Source organism: Tyto alba, unplaced genomic scaffold (genome assembly GCF_018691265.1).
Source record: "Tyto alba isolate M040663 unplaced genomic scaffold, T.alba_DEE_v4.0 Super-Scaffold_14, whole genome shotgun sequence".
NCBI lineage: Eukaryota > Metazoa > Chordata > Aves > Strigiformes > Tytonidae > Tyto > Tyto alba.
In genome coordinates, this window is record NW_024881276.1 from 47005591 (window position 1) to 47028605 (window position 23015).

General features: G+C 38.8%; 1 protein-coding gene across 2 annotated transcripts in view; it reads right to left on the reverse strand.

Annotated features, from left to right (window-relative positions):
• The window catches only part of LOC104364813 (ephrin type-A receptor 3), a 228371-nt gene that overhangs the window by 54489 nt on the left and 150867 nt on the right, over window positions 1–23015 (reverse strand). For both annotated transcript variants that reach the window (XM_033005159.2, XM_033005158.2), the window contains exon 6: window positions 4703–4827. In XM_033005159.2, the coding sequence (XP_032861050.2) occupies window positions 4703–4827 (125 nt within the window). The remainder of the gene's footprint in view (window positions 1–4702; window positions 4828–23015) is intronic.

A 23015-nucleotide genomic window follows, 5' to 3' on the forward strand; every position in this document is an offset into this window, starting at 1 on the left:
GGCAACTATTTTAATTTCAAAGACATAATAATCTTGTCTTTAAAACATAAAATCTTTTGTGTATACTATGACTGGACATTCATTTTGATCTCACTTCAGGCTGCTTTTATGAAATGCAAACATTTCCTTCTTGTGCAGATACACATGTGCAAGGGAAAATATAGTCACAGCCCTGTCTGTTAGTAATCCACAATGAAACTTGGAAAATAAATGTTTAAAACAATGGTATGGAGGATGTCACGGTATCTTAGTTTATGGTATGCTTTTTACACACATATTTTGTAAGTAATTTTTTATGTTGCTAGCAATCAAATCAGTGAAACACCACATAAAAGCCCAAGTTTATCTTTCCTGGAGATGAAATAAAACTTCACAGATACAGCACTATAGCTGCCATAAGCAGAAGGAAAATACAAAAAGGAGAGTCAGTCCTTGCCAAGAAGAACTTTAATCAAACACTCTGTTTGATGATAAATTTGAACTTGGATGCACGAAGCGTATTCTTCCTGAATATTTCTGCGTAGTTTACCAGACACAAACTTTACTGGGAAGCAAATCCCACTACTATTACTGTCTCATTTGCAAATGAGATTTTATAATTTTAAACTATGTGTAAAAAGACATACTTGGGATACTTCTAAAATTTATAGTGGCAGTACTAGTAAGAGTGAAGGGTATGTCCTCTTTCAGAAAAGCACAGTAAGGAAGAGCATTTTCTCCCTCAGTTGCATGTACACTTGAGAGGCCAAAACCAGACTACACATCTTCGGGAGGAACCCACAGTCCCACTACGATTCTGCTTCCCCTTTTTGCCAAGCGTGTACTGTTTGTCGATACAACAGTTTCTACAAACCTCGTGGAGTATACGTGGCCTACCTACACTCAAAGACAGAATAATAAGAGTTTAAAGGCAGCTAATTGCATTTGCATATCATTTACTTTTTCAGCCTCAGAAAGAGCACAGACTAGATATCATTATTTATTTGTTGGCTTTAATCAGTCTACTGAACACACAATTTCAATGGTGGCAGAGGCAAATCTATTTCCATAATGTGAGACTGAAACTAAATTTCACTCATGGCTTGCAGCAGACTTCACCTTAATAAAGCAGGTGGGATTTAGTTATCATAATTGTAAGCCACATATTTAAATGAAGCAATTAATAGTTTATGTGTGGTATTTAGAAGATGGCGTTTTTGGTTTTTGCATGACAAGATACTCCTTCCAGAGAACATCATTAGGTGAGCAAGGACAAGGAAGAAACAAAGTATTTGCTTGTTTAATGAAAAAAACCTGGCTTCTGTTACCTGTGCACTTTGACAGATGAGACAGTTAAAATCCAGCAGAGCATTATATGGACAGATTAAACGGGGGTGTCATTTGGTACCATTAACTTAACATAAAATGTTATGCCCTACCATAAAATAAATGCACAGAATTTCCATACAGTATTCCTCTGAAAGAGGATTTTATTTCTTTTAAATGTTTTGAATAAATAGTAGCTGTGGCCTCAGAACCAAGCCCCACAGATTTTTACAAAAAATACGGTTCCATTCCAAACAGTGAGTCTGAAAATCTGTCACATTCAGTTCATAATGTTATTCACTAAAACCCCATGGGTTCATTCCAAAAAGTTAAAACAGTTTCCCAAAACTGTAGCTCCTAATTTCTCTAGAAACATCACATAAAGCTCTATTCTCTCTTGATTACACAAGTCAAATCACTGGTGAATAAAACCTGAATAGGTTAATTAATTACCCTTGCAGAAAATAAATATCTTCCACATACTTTATGCCAATAATGCATTAGAAAAACTACATGATATCATAAGTTAGATACAGGCCATTCTATTTTTATTCCAAATCTATTCTAACATCCTGAGTATCAGTAACATACAGTTGCCCATAAATATCAAGTGTTCTTTGAAATTTAAGAACAACTTAAAGTAAAAAACCCAGCATTTGCATGGACAAGGCATATGACAGAATTAGGCTGACCTGTATTACTCTATTAATGCTGTATTTATTAATTTCTAGGAGGTTATAAAAAGTATGGCACGTAAAAACAAGCTGAAGGGAAAAGAATGGATCAACATAAATCATCTATCAGCAATCAGGTACAACTTGTCAGGAGGAATAACCCGACTGCTAACTGCAAAGGGTTTATTTCCTAGCAGCTTCCACTTAACAGCAATGGTTTTTTGTTGAGCACAACCAAGATGATTTCTGAAGCCGCAAATCAAATGGATTGGACTGGTTTGAAAAGAAAGCTCTCTTTTGAAAAGAGGAGTGGAGGGGGCCTGCTTAGAGATCTCAGGCTGAAAAGCAACATCTTCCAAAGGTGTTTTGAGAAGAAATGAAGAGTAAGAGTCCAGCATGGGCTACTCCAAACTCAGGTAAGTTTAACATGTACAGCATAGTAGCTTTCAACCTTTTTCAATTTGCCAACCTAAAAATGGGGAATGGATTAAAGTCCCCTGACAAGATTTACTTTTCTTAGTTACCTTTCATAAGCCCTGAGGAATAGGCTTCAGACTCCCCAGGGGGGTGGAGACCACACATTAAAAACACTGGTGTCAGATGGCTGGTTTTGAAAAACCCTTTGCTCTAAATTGTCTGTTTCCTAATGCCAAGCAGTTGGCTCTTTGGTTTAAGAAAATTGTCTGGTGCATATGAACTCTCGATCACAGACTTCAAAGGAAAGAAACACATGTGCAAGATCAGCCTCATAAGACTGGTTGTCTTATGAAGCTGTCTTATGACAACCAGTTGCTCCATAAGACTGGATGTACTTGGTGGGAATAGCAGCCGCGTGCTCAGTCTGTGCATACAACAGTACTGGAACGTGACAATTTTCTTGAATAAAGCAAGCCCATTTCAGTGTAGAACAATGATCACACCACCACAAAAAACCCAAATACACAAATAAAACTTCTCAGTCGTTCAATTAAAATGAACTAAATGCACACAAGTGGAAAAATCATCTCCCTTTGGAGCAACTAAAACCAGACAGATCACCCTAACGCCACGATGTGCATCACACCCACATGTTGCATCCTGCACCCCATGGTATTCGCACAGAGCTGCCCAGGCAAGGGCTTCCACCTGGGGAATCTGGAGGTGGACCTGAGTTGGGGCTGCTGCAGCTCTTGGAGAGCAAAGGCACGACCAAACGGCAGCAACAGCAGCCAGGTAGGTCTCAAATGAAGCACAAGTTAATAATGTAGATAAATAACCTGGCCTGTGCAAAACAGGCTGAAATTCTGGGATCTTTCATGGGTGGGCTCTTTGTGAGGGAAATAGCTCTTCCAACCCTTACTGAAAGGCAGTATCTCTTCTTTTCTTTTGAAAAACTGGAAACAAGAAGAGCCTAAACAACTCCTGTGCCCCTTCAGTGTTGAGGATGTACAAATAAAGACAATATGATGTATGAGCCAGTTCTCTTTTACTTCTCAAGCCCAGGATCTGGACTCGATCCTGTCCCCACCGAAATAACAGAAAAAAAAACAAAGGTGAAAATCTATAGGTTACTGCACTATAAAGTGAGACTGAACCGAAATGTTTAGGAAGCTTTCTTTTTTCTCCTTTTATCCATAGACTACATATTCAGATTTTTACCAAGGTCTCTGAACGTTCAAGTGCTCACCAAAAAAACCCCACCCCAAATCAGATGACATATTAATTTGGCCCTCTGGTCCCCATTCTTCAGCTGGAGATCAGGTGTGGACTATCAATACCACATTGTCCCAGTCGAAAGCTCCAGGAGAAATCTTCCTAAAGATTAACTGAATACTCGTGGAGTCTTTTTAACAGCAGTTTCTAAGTGGATATTGGCACCATGTCTTCCCTGTTACATATGAAATATAATCCTAATTTCTAGATATGAACAGCATTAGTAAATGTTAAATTAAATCATTATTGCTGACATTTTTTCAAAGTTTGTCAACTTCAGTAGCAATATATTCTATCAAAAGGTCTCTCTGATCAATCTAAAAATGGCTAATACTGCTCTTCACAATCTTCACAACAGTTTATGGTCTTTTCAATTCTACCAGTAAGATTTACTAAAAAAAAACCCCATTCTGTTATGAGGATTATTATTTTTTCCTAAATACAGATCTATATATGATGTAGAAATCAACAGCTGTAAATACAAGAAAATGTCAATATAAAGCAGAACTTATATAATGGCACATTTTCTTTGATTTGTAGTTATCTGCATAAAATTTATAAATAATTCAGTTAATATTGAAAAGGGGGAACTTTCGTAGTGCAAAGCAGTCACTAAAAGGATTGCCCATCTCTTTTCCAAATCATTTTTGTGTAAGAGATGCTTGCGCCACAGGGAAGTACCAACACATGGATGCTGACAAATAACTGTATGAACACTGACAGTGTAACAGAACAGAATAAGTGAACTGTACTCAAGAAAAAAAAAAAAAGTATTACAGCTTGTCTGCATTATTTTCTATATTTGTTCTGATGTGTTTGGGGATGAACTTGGTAGACAACAGAACTTAGCAATTTCACTTCATACTTTCACGTTGTTCTCCTTACTAAAAACTGAACAGTTTCAACACTTGGTGTCATCGAGGCAGACTGTGAGTGAACAGGGGTGTCTCAGTACTTAACACAGGCAAGATGCAATCATTTAATTACAGTATTATCAGCACAAACCCCTCCCCTTCAGTCTTTCTTCCCACCTTTTCATAGTATTTGACCTCGTAGTCCAAGATGATCCCATTTGGATGTTCGGGCTCTTGCCAAGACAGAGACACGCTGTTCCTGGATGTCCTGTCTTTCCTTATGACTGTGATGGGGGATGGAGCTGTGAAGGGGACGGGGGGAGGAGGGAAGAGAGAAAAGCAAACTGAGTTTATCTCTGTTCCAATCCTTGGCAAAGAGCATTGTTTCCATTTAAAAGACTCATGAGCATAGGTCTGGACTTGTATCAACATTCAGCAGCTGGATTATAGTCCTAGTACACATGCTTTAAAGCATACTGGCCTCAAGGAAAATGAACTAAGATTTTCTGTTAGGCTGGCGGACTAGTGGCAAGACAGCAGATGGTTTTGATCTGCTACTACAGTGTAAGCAATGAAGTACATTTGATATACTAAAATAGAGAACAAAATAACAGTACTACCTATTTGTTATAATGCTGAAGTATTATCATTACCAGACTCTGCAGAACTCTGATAACATTTTCATATGCAAGTGTAAAATGGTGCTGGGATGCATTACATACAAGGAGCTCCTGGTATCCACGGCTAGTGATACAGAATACAGCCTCTTTTATAACATTATTTGGTAAACTCTCCAGATACAAATTGCTTCCATATACATTTCCACTTTACCACAACTGAAATTTGACAAAAAAAAATCTAAACTGCAAAATAACCTCATTTCTGATCTATATTAATTAGAGTTGGGCATGACAATTGATTGCATGCCACAGACTCACCCACCACCCAAAACTTGGAAATACTATCAAAGTTACAGAAAAAAATTACCTAAGATTCTTGAACATCAGTTCAGCTTTAGACCACCCAGCTCTACCCGTTATTCCAAGACTGGGCCTAGCTTTCCTGGACTCGCTGAAAACTATACAATTTTAAAAATTATTTTTAATGTTTCTTTTGGGTTGGATCCCCACTCCATATGCTTCTCTTCTATAGCTTTGACCAAAATTCATCAGATGATAGCTTACAGATCATGCATTAAAGGTTGTAACTGTCATTTAAAAAAAAAAATCTTTTACCAATAAACAGCCTTTTATCTTAACATATAAACCAAATGTGTTTATAAATTCAACATTGTGCTATCCTAATAAAAAGGCTCTAGCTGATCTAAACGATTTAATTTCAGTTGAATCCTATGAGGCTTTTACTGCTCATATAGAAGTAGTTGCACTTTCCAGGCATTGCACATTTGCATGCATAAGCCAATGCCCTTTCTGTTTGGGTTTTCATTCCTGCAAGAGAACTTTCAAAAGCCACAAAAAAGAGAAGTTTTAATTAAAATAAATTTTGGAAAATTCATTCTGTGCTTGATTTTGTTAAACTTCCATCAAATCATGCCTTCTAATCTTAAGTCATAACCTAAATGTTGACATTTTGAGTAGAGCATCTAGAAAGCTACCCACACAAGCACATATGTATATACATACTTTCACATTTGTTCTGGGTTGAAACAGATCCTCTGAGCAGCATTTTCACATCACGTGGCTCACAATAGCTTTCTGAGAAGATTAAAAAGTTGCAAAAATCCCTTTTTTTTTTTTTTTTATTTTTCGTTTTTTTTTTTTTTTTTTTTTCTCAGCAGGAAGAATTTATCTTGAATTTACGTTACTGAAATCAGATTTTGGAGGGGGGTTTGGGTATTTTGTTTTCTGGTTTTTTGTTTGTTTGTTTTTTTAAAGTGGAATGGGAAAGAGTGTCTTTCTATTTTACTCAGACACCAGATCCACGCTTGCTGAAGAGCTGAAAAGCATTAGGGCAAGGTATATAGGACTGGTTTGTGACCAAAATCCTTCAGTAATTCCAGGTGAATTCCTTTCAGGCACAAATCAGTGCTAGAGCCAAAATACAAAGTGGTTAGCTGGCTGGAATGGTCTACTGTAGTCATCTCTATGTTAACTCATATACACATGCTTGTTGCTTTTATGCTCTTGTAAGTCATTTTTATGTCTTCTTTTTAAGTCAAGCTATTAATCTTTTTTTGTATGTGAATAGATTGCTAAGACCAGTACCACAGCTGGTAACACTTCCCATTAAGGTAACATTAATACAGATTTTATGAATAATTAATATATGATTAACAGAAATAGCTTTTCCCCTAATAAATTATGGTAATTTGTGCTATAACACATTCTCAGAGCAGGCTGAAATAATTTTATATGCTCCAATACAGATGTGCTTTAAAGAACCCCACACTTTCTTCTAACACAGTATTAATTATTTTGAGCTCATTTACACACATCTCTGCAGATGCTACCAGTAACTTATCTCACAGCAGTTTATTAAAAAAGCATCTGCTCTCACGTTATCAATAACATTATAAAACATTCATATACCTTTTCTAATCCCTAGGGTTCCCAAAACTGCTTAGAAATTATACATACAGAGTGTCTGGAAAAGACAGCATCCCACCACATGGGCAAATGGAGGGAGATGGATAATCACAGGGAACACAAAGTTTCAGGCACTTTAATCCCAGTCACAGAACAGATCTGAGTTCTGCAACACAGCCCTGCACGCCAGGCCACTCCGACAGCTACTGAACCTCTGAGCTATGGAAATCATGTATTCCAGATATGTTTAAATCACCATTTTATCTTAATCTATCTGAATTACAAAAATTACCTAGTTTGAAGGCAGTTATCTTCAGCGCATAAAGGAACAGGGTCTTCAGATATTTCGGTCATCAACTATTTATTTCTACGGGGTAAAGCACTCTATTTGTGTTCGGAGAGGAAGATATGTGTTTGTAACTTAGTTTTACTTTTTAATCTTGTATATTATTTTTATTTCATCTTGTTAAATTATCTTGTATATCATCTGAGCATTTTAATTTCAAAGCACACAGGAGGTTAAAAATAAAGAATCAATATCTGGGTGTAGATATCATAATTCTCCTGCTGTTACCATCATCTCTGTGTGTTCACATTGGACTTTACAAGCAATAGTTGACTTTGATTCCTCTCTATGTTTCTGTGGACATAACAGAGCCCTGGAGAGGACAGCCCTCTCAGGAACCTGCTCCAGCAGTTCCCCTCCTGGCACCGTCTCAGGTTTGCAGCTCTTTGAAGCACAGTGAAACCAAACTTTCCTTGCTTTCAGAACTTTCCGAACTTTTTCCTTGCTGGTCTGCAAGAAGCTGGATGGTTAAAGTTTTAAATCTTAGCACAATCTTTTTTGGTTTTCTGCTATACCTGTTAGGCAGGTTTGAAAAGTGTTAGAATTCCTTGAACCCTAATTTAAGGAAACATCTTGTTCAGATGACTTCTAAGTTTATGCTTAAAACTACTGCAATCAATGGACTTAAGATACGGTCAGAGTCAAGGTAATCTGTAAGTATGCATTGTCCTGTACAGAGACACTCATATGACAACAGAGGTGCCTTCCTGACCTACGGCCCCAGCTCAGGGCTGGGATGCAGCTGGGAGGAATAACTTGACATTCAGATCACAGAATTAATTTATTTTTTGTAAGCATCACTATAATGCAACGTCATAAATCAAAACTTATCAACTCTGCTCTAAATGGTGTCTAAGCAGAAGTCAGCCTTAATTTCCATTTTGTAACGCAACTAATACTCCCTTCTCACCAGAGCAGCTCCGTTACTGTATTTTACTATTTACTTGGAAAATTCTGAAAATCCAGCAAGGAGAGGAACTACAATTAAAGGAAGTTAACGTTATAAACCATTAAATGATGAAGGCATCACCATGAGCAGCAATACATCAAGTCTTTAGTCTTCTGTATGAGGAAGAGAGAACTGAGAGCTTCCTGTTTCCTGAAAACCATTAAATAAGTTACAGTAGGATGAGACTGAATTCAAAATCAGGCTACAAAAAGGAACAGAAGTACTTCATTTTTAGAATAGCCATTTTTCATTGCAGTTCCAGGATTTTCCTTTCCAAAATTAAAAGACAGTTAGACTGTGTAATAGCAGAATGCTAGAACAAATATTTTAAATGTCTGCAGTTCCCACTGACAAAGGCGATTTTGTACTATGGGTTAGCAAATAATAACACATAATGAAGCTTTTTAGGATAAATTGAAGTTTTAAAAATTATATTAAAGCACCAATAACAACATAAAGTTAGGTTAAATTAATGTATCATTTTGAAAACATACATTTTGAGGTAAAACTTAAGGAGAATATTATTTTAGACTAAGAAGTTGAATAAACAGTTTCAGTAGTTTTTCAGTGGCTTGTACACCTCTGTGTATTCACATTTTTACTGGTGTTTTGATTAATGTATTAGTACTCTTACCTTCTTCACTGAATACGAGTTGGGGTTTTTTATAATTAACTTCAGGCTTGTGTGGCCATGCTTTGAGAGGTTTAGTCTCAATAGTCACACACAACGCATATAGAGGCATTTTTATGCATCAGATGGTTACTATTTGTCTGGTACTAGAGTCTAACTGGTTTATAACTAGTTTAAGCAGTTAATATGAACATTCAAAACTCCCTAGAGTTACAAGGGGAAATGTACTTTGAGCACTCAATGTTGTTAGGTAGCATTTGTGACAACTGGGAATGTGGATGATGAAAAGGTAACAAACGCAATGATCCAGGGAGCTTAGATTCACAAGTGTAAAAACCTCCTCAGTCATGACTATTAAAGGTGCAAGCAAATAACATGAAGGATCTAGCAGAGACGACAATAAAACTCTGCTCAAATTGATTTCCCAGCGAAACTGACCCCAACAGATCATTTGTTTTCTTCCAGTTTAATAGCAGCTGTATATAAATCTCCTTATTGACTTTTTCCTTATTCCTTCGTTATTGTTTTCGTATGTGACTGGCTTACAGATGTGTGTGTGTGTATATATATATACACACACACATATATACTGGAAGAAAATTCCCTGTCCTGTGACTGAGAGAACAAAGTATTAACTTTGGGAAGCCATGTGTGTAAAACTGCTGAAACATTTAGAGTTCTGTTAGTTTCTTGCTTAGGTCTCTAGATCACAAATTAAATTTTAGGGAAGGATTTAATTCTAAAACTACCATGGCCTACTCACTTCCAGCTTTCACTTGCAACCAGCTATCAGCATCAGAGAGTAAAATATTCCAAGTTATGCTGAAAGATGGTGATCAAGAACATATCTGAGCCAGCAGAACTGATTGTATCACCTACATTGCAATTTCTCCTGCACTGCTGAATAAATGGAAGGCTTGTTCCTTTTCCTTTCTTTACAAAACTGATGATTTTATTATTTAATACTGTCATCTGTTATAATGCATAAATTTTCTTTAATGTCTGTGATGTCTCTAGGAGGTAATGTGGAACAAGAGCAGTAAATAATCCAAAAATTAAACCTGCAGCCTCTGACAAGAGATCCACCGGGACCCAAACACAAAATTGCAAGTCTTAGAGGACCAGTGTCTAAACCACAAAACTATCATACAAGTCAAAGTGGAAATACAATCGTTTGAATGAACAAACTGATCTCTCACTCAGAGGGAGTTTCTCTAGAAAACTGGAGTCACACTTGCAGAGTCAGGATACATGAGAGAACTTACCCCTGCGCAGGTGCTGGGCGCCCGTGCACGGCGCGGTCTGGCACGGCGCACGAGGCTGCACGTACACATTAAACTCAGCGCAACAACCATCTGGGTTTTTGGAAACTACCCTTTTTATCTTTAGGTTTATCCAACTATTCCAACTACCAACCAGCATTCAATTGTGACAGAGTCCCGAGTAATGACTCGCAAATCAGTATAATGACATCACATCTCCGTGACATGATCACATTAACATGATGCCTGTAGGAACTGCTACACTTGTCCTTGGATCCTTTAAACCTCCGACACCTAGTCTGTGGATTAACATGTAAGGGGTTTATTATAGAAGCCTGCTCACAGACAGCAGGAGTTGCTCTGCTTTAACTCCCCTCTGCTTGCACTACAATTTACTTTCCCCGTTAAGCGCAGGTAGAGGCATTGACTCTCTCTGCGCGGTTGTGCTGAAGCGAGGCCGATCCCACAGGCACGTTCCAAGGAGGCTCAGTCAGTGCTCGATCCCAGGCACTTCCCAGGAGGCAGGAGGAGGAGGAAACAATTACACTTTAACAACACTTTGGAAACCTGCTAAACCCTACACGTTCCTCTTCCAGATACAATTACCCACCTCTTCAACGCGCACGCAGACGCAGTCCTTTGCCCTTTAATCTCCAGGACACGTAGTTAAACTAGCACAGTACCCGTGTTTGCATTCCTGCACATTTTCCTTGAGCTGAAGCAGGCTCAATATATTTTTATGACTTGGGTTGTAAAATGTCATCTGATTCTGTAACATCATTAGGTGACTGTCAGCCAGAATGCAATGCACCTTCCCCATCACCAGGGACCAGGCATTTGGGAGTCCAGCCACCCCAACAGCAAGAGGCCCATGTCAGCGGGCAGGACCCTCACAGCTGACCCAGGCTGGATCCTCATAGGATGTAATCATAGGGAAGTGAAAAGCGAAAAGGTTCCCAGTTTCTGGGAGAGGGCTGTTGAGGCCTGGGCATTTTCACATATCAAAATGTGGAAGGCAAGATACAGGACAAAACTTTAAGCACAAATAGAAGCCGACTAACTCTGGATGAAACAAAGCTGTCTGGGGGAGCTGTGTACATTTCTTCCAGAAGCAGGATGATTTTAAAGACTGATTTGTTCATGGGAATTTTAATGGATGACTGCCTGCATTACAGCAGAAGCACCCCAATGCATCTGGAAGCTGGTGGACTCCAGCCCGTGGTCACAGACTCCAGAGCGGCTGCAGGCATTGCACAGGTGCCGTAAAGGAAATGCAGCAGGGAACTGGGAAGGGAAAAAACAAGCAGTTTCATCAGGAATTGCACTGAAAGGCAGCTGCTTGATTTTGCTCTCAAGTGTGGAGAAAGGCAACCTTCCGGGCAGCAGCTGTCACTGGGCAAGTGATTATCTGAGCTCATTTCTCACTCTAACAAATAAATTCTAAATTAAAAGCAAACTTCATTAAGTGTTTCACATTCATGCTCTCATTTCTCCCTCTTTTTATTAAAAAAGATAGCAAATGCCTTCCACAGAGCAAACAAAATGTTAGACTTGCTCATATGTTTAACACGTGCGTAATAAATCATGGAAATGCCATGTCCATTTGGGAAGTATCAGGCTGCAGAAGGCACTTGCTTCAGAAACTGAAAATTATGGTGCCATGGCGTTCACAGCTGTTATTTCAGAGAGGAGACAAATGCCATATATGCTTTCATAAGGATTCAGCCCAAAGGTTCTCATAAAACAAATGTTATTCTTTCTGTTCCGTTTGAGATGGTGATGGTGGGAGCTTTGCAATACTTCATAATTTTCACTGAATGTGTTTAAGACCGTATCAGTTTAAAGCAAACAGTTTTGCTTTGTCTTTCCTACCTCATTGTTACATTACTTAATAGGACATCAGAGCCTTAGGCTTCCTTGTGTGGTGTTTTCAGAAAGAAGAACGTATTTACCATGCCCATAACATCAAATGTCAGGTGCTGAATAGGCTCCCCCTTTATGTGATAGTTTAGTTATTACCTCAACCATCCAAATCCCATTTATAATTTAAGAAATGTAATTAAGAACTATCTCCAGAAATGCCAGTATCCAAAACTGGAGAGGACAATTGCCCTCAGATAAGTAATTTATGACACAAAGTATTTCTTTCCTTTAAAATAATCACCAAGAGCTCCTGAACTGGTCAGTCAGTGGGTTCCATCAGTCTTCTCAACCTGGTCAGAAAACACTGTGAATGGAAACAGTATTTCTCAGACTTCTTGCCTGATCATTCTTTGGTAGTTTGGACCAGTTGCTTTTGCAAAGGTTAACCAGGACAGGAGAATTTCTGATGGAACAGACTTGAAAGGTGATCACACATCCTTTCACCTTCTTTTGGGTTTTGGGGCGATTTAACTTTTATTTTTGTTTGGTTTTAAACAGTTTCTTTATATATAGAAGTATAGTTTACTAGAAAGAATGCTAGAAAGAAAACTCTTTCATACATATTCTGCTGTAGAATTAGACACTGCAAGAGAAGTACAAAGAAGCAAAGAAATATAATTTCCTTGACGGATTTCTGGTGTCAAGCTTACAAACTCTGAGGACGCTCACTTCGCAACACTGAGAAGCTGGCGCTAGTGAGAAGCAGCAAAGTCTTTAATTTTCAGGACAAGGTCTACCAGCTCCAGAGGGCACCTGTCTTCTTGAGGAGGATAACACATCCCCGGTTTCAGATCAGCTTATGTAGTTGATCTGAGTAAAACCAAAGCTTCATGTATGTGAAGACTGGAACATGCAGGGTGTGCATAACTTTGAAACGATAATATGGGTTTATATTAAAGTGCTTCTAAAAATAATTATTACATTAATAATTACTATTGACAGGAATAGTCCCCAGACCCAAAGAAACAAGTAACAATTTTTTCCTCAGCTGTCCCCAGCCTGCAAATTGTCTAGACAGAATAGCTTCAAGAAACAAGGGAAGTTGATAGTTTTGTTTATGATCAAGAGGAAGACAGATTATCTCCCTCAGTGATTACTGAGAATATTAGCACAGATAAGGGAAAGTGAGCCAGAAGTCTAAGGAATAATATTTAACTGAGTTCTAAGCATCCCGTTTACCTATATTTCCTTATTTTTACTATTTTACCAAACTAAGATGTTAAATGAGAATCCACAGGTAGCCTCATGTTTAAATACTGAAATAGGAGTAGTAGAGAAAACCATTATCCACTGATTGCTGAACACAATTTCACTATGACCTCTGGAAAAGGTAGCTAAAAGCACTGGAAGTGAAAAACACTGGCTGAGCCACAAACTTTGCTTGCGAACTTTCTCTAAGGTCAGAAGCGTTCACATGAGGACTGTATGAGCACAGACGAGACCAATGTATGTCACAGACTTTGAAGCCTTGGCAGAGCTTCCTTGACGTTCAGGGGAAAAGAGATCAAAGCCTTTGCAGGCAGAACGTCTCTAGCTAATAACAGGCTATGCATGGAGTGACATTGTTAAAACACTTCCCTTTTATATCCCTAAAGGAGGAGTTTTATTGAGTTAAAATGATCCTTGAATAGCCTCTGGGCTGAACTGTAAAACACATTTGAAAAGCGTAAAATCTTTATTTATGCCAGGAATGTTTGAAACTCAAAAGATAAATGTCATTCAAAAGAACCAAGCATGTCCTAGGTATTCAGTACATAATGGGGCACAGCTGTAATAACAGTCAATGAACCAGAGACTCCCTGCATCGTGTCATTAGCTCACTTTTAATAAGTCTATCTTCTTGTCCTTTTTATAAGGACCATAGGGAAAGAAAGAAATATATCATGCACCAAACATCTGTGGCTTTCTCAAATTGTCTCTCTTAGAAGATAGATCTACTTAAGGCACCTGTCTTGGGATACAGATTGTAAAGTGCACACAACCCTTTCTAAATATGGATTTTATTTAAACAGGGAGCATCACACATCGTTTGTGAGTTGCTGAAGACAGTGAAGTCTAGCTTAACAGAATAAAGGCTGAATGCATAAATAGCATCACAGTTCTTGCAAATAATCAAAGACATATATTGAAATGAAGCTCAGTGCTCAACTTGGTGCTGAATTTATTTCCTTGAAGCCATAGATTTCAGTCAAATAAAATTCTAGTTCTGATGAGGTTTTAACAACTTTTCCTGGGAGCCAAGTGAGTCTTTTCTTACAATGGCAGTGAAAAATTTACTCATTCTGTCTCCATTTTAAATGTTTTTCCCCCAAGCTGAAACTAAAGGATGGCTTGAAATTTTCAATCTGCAAATGACACATGTAGAACAAGATGTTACAGACCAGCTACATCTACCCTTGAAGACTCTCCTCCGAATGATCCTAATTTCCATACCTAGTGGTCAGTTTTGTTCTCAAGTTTTTTTTAACAATTTTCATTCTTGCTGCTTGCAAAAACTCAGTAGTGCCTTATGGGTTACCTTCTCCTTAAACAAATATATCCTTACTGTGTCTCAAAACTGCTAGATTTGACAGCTAATACATTTAAGAAAGAGACATAAAAAGGAGTAAAAATTGATTTGATTCAACGTATGTAACAGACTGGGCTGTGTGTTTACACCTGAAGAAAGTATCTGATTGATGTGTTTTTATGACATCGTTATTCATTAATCCAGGAAAAAAAACAAAAAAAACAAAACAAACAAACAAAAAAAAAAAACCAAAAAACAAACAAACAAACAAACAAAAAACAACCAACCAACCAACCAACCAAAAACAGAGAAAAATGGATTACTGAGTCAACTTCCAGACCTGATACAGCCATGTGGAAGTGCACATGCACAGCTACTATTGCAGCCATTTGCTTTCCTACACCTTTTCATGAATGGGTTAAATGATTAAGCAAGACGACTGAAAGGGCTACACGAATTGTTTTGCTTTGTGGGTTTCAGAAATACAAAAAATAAAAGGATGAGACTCCTGATAATCAGACTACTGCTCTTCTGGGGAAGCCTGAGATAGTATAGGGTATATCTGGGTTTTTGTTATTCTTTATACTATAGCTGTGCGTAGATGCCTCGGTTTGGATCCAGGGGGTGGTTATTCCCTTTAAGCTTCCTATACGGAAAAAAACATACAGAGGAAGGAACCAACATTTTACAAATGCACAACTGAATTGTGGGGGAACCAAAACTCAGGTTTAGGCACTTTTAGGCACTTAATTAAGGATCATAACCATTTTCCATAGTTACTAGGAAAAGACTGACATCTCTAGGTAGCATTTACCCACAAAATGCCTCCTGTGTTTCCTTGATATTTCTTTCTACAGCATGTAAGAGGAGATTCCTGTTTATACTTTGATTTTATTTATATTTTGCAACTATCTGAATCCTATATGGATTGTGTGGAAGAGCTGAGTTGAATTGAGGGCAGAGTTTGAGGGAGTCCCTAGTTATAACATGTCCCCTCTCCTGATGCCAGGATGTGTGACAGCACAAAACTATTTGGAATCAATTCAGTACTGACAGAAGCTTACTGTAGCTGAACTGAGTTGCTACCACCATTTGCAGCTGCACTGTTGAGACTTTGGTTTACAAGGCCTGAAGTCCTTAAGAACTAATCAAAAATAAAACTACCCTTAAAGCTGTTACACTGTGCTTTTAGTGGTTAAGAGAAAACAGTCTCTTTTATTATCAAGCAGGCGTGCAGTAAAGACCTGAGGTATAAAAAAAAAAAACAAAAATAAAATATTTGGGCATCAGCACAGATACATTTGGAATACAGAAAATTTAATTATTTTCACTGAACCTTCTTGCTAATAGTTATTTTGCTGGAACCCTGGATACTGAATCATATTGGAAATAATAGAAGGAGTAAGAGCTCAGGAAGATGCACATGCAAAGGTGGGGTTTGCAGACAGAATATTCAGCCTGACATGGAGTAAGCTGTTTGATCCAAAAAAATGCTGTTACAGAAAGATTGTCCTAGACTCAACTTCTTGTTCCCACCTATCCTGTACAGGGTTTTGATTCTGCTCATTCTCTTTGCTCTGCCCCTGTGGATCCTCTGGTTTAACTCAGACAACTGCATTTGCAACTCTACATGGTGACCCAGAGCCATTTGAATATGGAATATGGAAATTAAAGATAAAACTGTAGACAAGCACTCTTAAGACAGCAGTTCATTTTCTAGAGCTTACACAGTTCTTACAGCTAGGAAGCCCAAAGACATCTTCAAATATAATTTATCTATCTCCATAGTAAAACTGTACTAGTGTAATGTGAACTTGTTTATACACTAATTTGATCAGATCAGTTCAAATCCCAAAAAGCACACTCTTCTTTTGGGGTCTTCCAATTAATTTAACATGAAAAAGTAAGAAAACCCCCTAATTTTTAGAGTAACAAAAGTGTGACTATACAGAAGTCTGCAGCAGCTTAACTGAAATGCTCATGTGCAATTTAAAACTGCTTCCCCCATAATGAGGTATCCTAATATTCACATGGGGAAAGCTAGTTAGTGGAAAGTAGGTCTCAGTTTACTCATTGCTGACTCCGAGGGGGAATATCATAGCTGTTTGCTATAGTACCATAGCATACAATAATGCTGTACAATACACAGATGAATAAGACTGGATCCTGCAGTCTCTCTGACGAAAAAGCTTAGGAAGGAGGTGGTAACCCACAGGCAATTTAACTAAATCAAATCTCTCTCTCTAAAGCCATCTAGTCTTATGGAGGTATTCTGTAAAATAAGCCAATCCTACTGGAGTTTTCCATGTTCGTGTATGCATAAACTTTATGTGCTGTGACAAATGGTAAGAGTTTTGAGGTTATTACTCTTAAATAGCAAAACAAATGATTCAAAAATACTCTCCTGAATTTCTTTGAAGTAGTGACATGGAGGTTTACAGCCCCTCTGCACCCATAGGTTTATGTTCTCTCCAAACTGAATAAAAGTATGGGGAGTTTACTCCCCCAGATTTCATGGAAAAGGCCAGGGTTAAAAGAGGACAGCAATTATTGAACAGTCCCTTACCCAGTCTCCTTCCCGTTGCTGCTATCCTCTTTGCACACAATCATCACACATGGATTGAGGTGGGACAGGGCCTCTGCAGATCACCTAGTCTACCTCCCTGCTGAAACCGGGGTCAGTCAGAGCAGGTTGCCTGGGACCTTGATTAGTCAGGCTTTTAAAACATCCACAGATGAAGGTGCCACAGTCTCTTTGGGCTACCTCTTCCAGTGTTCAATCACCTTTAGAGTAAAAATTTGTTTTCCTACACTTAAAAAAAAATTATTGTATTTCAGTTTGTGACCATTGCCTCTTGTCCCGTCACTCAGCACTACTGAGGAGAGCCCAGCTCCATCTTCTTTACACCCTCCCATCAGGCCTTTATATACAGTGATAAGATCCACCTGAGCCTCCTCTCCACCTCAGCCTCTCCTCATATGACAGATGTTCCTCTCCCTGAACCATCTTAGTGACCTTTTCACTGGTCTTGCTTGAGTATATTCATGTCTCTCTTGTACTGGGCAAGGGCTAAGCTGGACACAACACATGTGGCCTCACCAGCGCCGAGTAGAGGGGAAGATCACCTCCCTTGACCTGCTGGTAGTGTTTTTCCTACTGCAGTCCCAGATGCTTCACCAGGAGGACCTCCAGGTCCTTTTTTACAAAGCTGCTTTCCAGCCAGTTGGCCTCCAACATGTACTGGCGCAGGGGGTTAGTTCTCCTCAGGTGCAGGATGTACTCAACTACAGGAATGCTAAGATGGCATGCTGGAGGAAAACTGAAACTACTGTTATTGAAAATAGTACTCTGGAGGAAGCTCACTAGAATTACATTCTGGAAAGTTAGGGAAATACAAAGACTCTAAGCTTCTTCATAGTGTCAAAAACATGGCTGCTGAGGAAACATTCTGTATCAATTTTACATATCATCTTATTCGACTCTGGGACAAAGACCCAGAGTAAGAATTCTTTACAATCCAATTCTAACTCCTTCTCTGGGTAAAACTAGAGCCTTTACAGGTAACGGCCAGTGAATGCTAGTTGTTTCTGACTTAGTTCTTAAGCAATTAAATCATTAGGTATTTTTATCATTAGGTATGTGCTTATATCAAATAGACTTATATGGATTGTACTTACACAAATACCACACTTATTTGTTAGGTAGAAAGTGCAGCCCACTTAAGGAATATAGCAAGTTTTATTTGTTATTGCTCACTTTGGGACTTCCCCAAGTTTCAAAAAGCAGAAAATGCTTTCAGTGTTTGTTTTGCTTTACACAGTAAATATAGCAAGAACTGTACCTATTATTTATTAGACATGCCACTACCATGTTGTTTGCATGAGTTTATAGCAGCTAGAACTAACAAACCTAAACAAAACTAAGCTAACAGATTTTAGATTAAACAAACAGAACCACTCCCTGTATGGTGAACCTTCTGACCAGATCTGCCTGGAGGAAAGGATGGGGATGGCACTGAGTGTGCTGGGATACCAGTGGGATGGCCAAGGCTTCCTAAGACCTACCTGATACATCAATATCTGCTAATGGTACAGATTTCTGCAAGTCCTGAAAATTCTCCTTGTCTCCTCTAGATTGCAAAGGTCACTGCAGGGAATATTTCTATTTAAAGTGCTGTTAAGTCAATTAGGCGCTTGGTTAAAATATTCTTTTTACTCAGCATTCCTGAGTCGTATCTACAACCTGTATGACAGTGTGTGATACCATAAAATCAGTGATAGGGCAGAAAAACTTACTTTCTCACCCAGTAACTGCAAAACATATTCAACTCTCATATGTCCCTGACACAATGGCTGTGTTTCACATTGGAAAACCTCCTCCCTCATTTTTGTAAGCTGATTACCCAGTAGCATGATTCCCTACCAAATCTTAAGTCTTTCTTCAGTGAATTCCATACCCTATTTCCATTTCAAACCTCCTTGGGCTCCAGTGTGAGTTTTCTGCTTGCTACCGCCCAAAGGCAGTAAATGCAGAACTGCCCTGACCTGGGCTGGATGTCTTTTCCCTTTGGGTTACTTATAAATCTCCAAGGAACGGACAGCTTTCTGGTCTTTACAGATAAACACATTTAAAAAAAGCCCATAAACTGCATTCAGAAAACCCAGTGAAGCTAGAATATCTGTGCCCAGACACCTGATCACACTAGCAACAAGCCAGGCATTATGGCATGGCTGTCAGCCTCTCTGCGTGGCACATTCACAATTAGCACGCCACCTCCAAGGGTACTGAATTCCGTACCCTCTCCTGTAGCAGCCAGTGACCCTTTCTAAATGGGGTTGATTGGTGTTATTAGGAGATAACATCTGCGTGGTGCAACATATTGACGTGAGGTGAGAGCTTGCTTCGGGCAGAAGCAGAATGCTTCAATATCGTTGGGAGGAAGCTGTACCAGACAGCAACTGAAGGCATGTATTACAGTGCAAGCAAAGAGGATGATCAACAAACTAAATTAAACACACATGTGTGCCCTTTCTCTTTTACTTCCATACCAAAGACAAAGACCTACAGGAATTAGAAATATTGCAGTGTCATACCTGTCTAGCCATATTTTGCAAGACACCTTTTGTTTTTTTCAAAGATGTCTGCTTGTTAACCTTTGCTGAACGGGAAGGAAAACAAAGTGCAATAAGAGCACAGCAAAACTCAGGCTTGATGGAAGAAAAAACCCAAGCCATTTTCTGAAACAATTATGAAATTTCCTCAATTCAGGGGACTGGATCTTGGCTTTACAACAGTTTTCTACTGTAAAACGTATTAACCTTCTTGTATTCGCAATACCTGTAGAATCAGTCTGGATGTTTCAAACCTTATAAGTGACAATGAAATACACTTTTCCTTTACTTCTAGACCAGGTTTGAAAACTCTCCACGAAAATCTTATTGAAATTGTTAGTTACAGACTCTGGAACTCAGAGTCACTATAAAAGTATCAGACAATTTTTCAGCAACGTATAAGGTGACCCTTTTTGTGTGTGTATATATCTATGTGCATATGTAAATTACAAATATGTGTATGCATGTGTGTATATGATCTGCTCACATACAAAAATGAAGCTGCTGTGCAAACCGACTCACTCCTAACATATCAGTTGAATTTATTTAAACACACTCTGGCAGATCTCCCAATTGCTGCATTACAGCAAATTAGTACTATGCACATTCTGATCTATTAGGCTGGTGATGGCTTCAGAGGCAGAAATGCCCATGTGTACAGTGAGAAACATGGAAAGAAATGTTTGTTCAATTTTCAGCAGGCCTTTGGAGCACAGAGACCTAGCAAACAATGCCAAACGATGCCTGTCTTGAACTGAGTTCATCTGAAGTAAAGATGTATAATATCTGATTTTTACCACCAAGAGAACTGCCACAAAAATCACATTTTTGTCATTAGAAAATATAAAACATTCTGCAATTCTGCCTCTGGTTTTCAGAAACTCACATATTAGAAAACCAGTGTTTTGGGTGGGTGAGGAACATTCTGTAGAACAGCTTTCAATAAGCTAGGTTGAGCCCTGACAGTGCTTGAGAAAAGCGCACACAGATACTGAAAATCCAGGATTAAAACTGAAACTTCATCATACACATTGCAAGGCTGGCACAAGTGAAACAGCCTGGATTCAGGAGAGACTGAGGAGAAGGTCCCTGGGTTGTAGGGACCCTTCTATACCTCAGTCCTCTCTCCAAAACTCTCAGCCCACTGACTGGCATGGTTCCTTCTGCAGGCTTGCCAGGGGTTCTGTCCCCAGGATCCCTCCTGCCGTAGTGAACCGTATCACCCATGGGATACCTCATCCACAGAACCACCTTGCAAAGCAATATGCCTTGCCTACTTCCTCGAGTCCAGCAGAGCTCACTCATTTAACCAAAGCTTTATCCAGCTAGTGGATACATCTGTCCTTGAAAGAATGTACCTAAAGAAGTCAGACAGCACAAATAATAGTCCTACAGTCACAACTGGATTTTGGAGTCTTGATCTCTTCCAGATCCAGCTCAACTGTGCTTTCCTTTTTGAAATGCTCCCCCAATTAAACCCTTAATTATTATGTAACCTAAGATGTTCAGACTTTCTTCCCGCCTCCAGTGTTTAAGTATGACATTAACTAAAACATATGCTTCTGGTGTGTCCCTTCTGTGATCTAACCAGGAAGGGAACGCAAGAGAAATTGCATTTTTGTAATTATGCTTTACAAGATTACTTATATACATATTCAAGGTCTAATTTTAGCAACTCGCAGAACTTCTGGGGGGATTCTAATATAGTAAACCAATTGGCATGATCAAGAGATAGCACAATTAAGCCCATAGTAACCCACACTGCCTGAACGTACTTAAAGCAAAAATGGGCTATGCATAAAAGTAGAAAACAAACAAACAAATTGCTTAAGCAGCCTGTGGGTTGCATTAAACAAAGTTACTGTTACCAGAAGTGCACTGACTCTGCCATGTCACAGGAACTGTGTGCTCCAAAACAAAATCAAAATCCACCTTGCATCGCAGTGCAACGGCAGCCAGCTCTGGGCCCTGGGGAAGCACTGCAAAGCAGGAGGCCTCCCAGGAGAAATACCTTTCACTGATCCTAGACAGTTCATTCCATGGAGTGTCCCCAAGTGATTTCTAACTGCTATGGTGATGAACAGGCTGAAAGGCAATATCTCTGCTATAAAATAACAGAAGGAAAGAGAGTAACTAAACAAAGGTTGCTCACGTCACTGACATGAATATCCAAAAAAATACAACAGTAGTAAATTGTTTGGAATGGACATAAAATGCAAGTTTCAGAGTCAGAGTCAATGCCTAGATGAGAAAGAGATCACGAGAAGATGTTTCAACTGGGTAGATTCAACCCTGTCTGCCTACTGCATAGTTAGACAGTCCTCCAGAGCACTTGGAAATGTAGTGACTGCTGTCAGGAAACAGTCTGTTCTCATATTTTTATGCCTCCCACTGAAGCTGATCTGTGATCTGAAGAGAAGAGATATATCCTCTCTACTGAAAAACATTGCAGTAACATAGCTCAGTAGGAGAAGTCTACTTAGAACAATGTTAACTTGGTTTGTGCTTTGAGTAGGACAGAAATGTAGGTATTTTGGGGATGGGGTGTGGGATGGGAGGAGGTGGGAGAAGACTTACTGTACACATGCATGCTGTGCTTTCAGTACAAAGCCTCCTGACAGTGAGGTGCATGGAGCAGAACTACAGAAATTTCAGGATCTAGTCTTTCTCTTCACTGGCAAACGTTGCTCCTAAAAAAATGGTACCTAAACAAATGCTAGAGAAGAGCCTAGATTCTTCACGTCTTTCGGATAAATGGGACCTTGTCAAATGAGAAGAAAATGGTAGAACAGTACAGCAGTAACAAAAGCTCTGATCTGACAGTCAGGGCATACTGCTGTGTTCATGCTGGGCCTCAATTACTTTAATAAGTCTCCACAGAAGCAGAGCAGTCCCTTTGTACACTATCAGCTACGACACCAGGACCTAATTCAGTATTCAGCTCCACACCCCCATCATGTTGGCAATAATTCAGAGTTGGTGAGACAACTTGTAAAGGGGAAAAAAAAAAAAAAAAGCTATGTTTTAAACCTCTCTAATTTAATGTTAGCTTTTTATGTGTCTACCATCAAAGCATTCTTTCACTTCTATTTAATAAAAATTAATCACTAAGATTACTACAGTAATTTATGTTGGAGATTATTGAAATGAGTGTTTTATTAAAATCTGGTTTTATTAATAAAACACATTCTGGCTAAGGAATCATGCAAGTA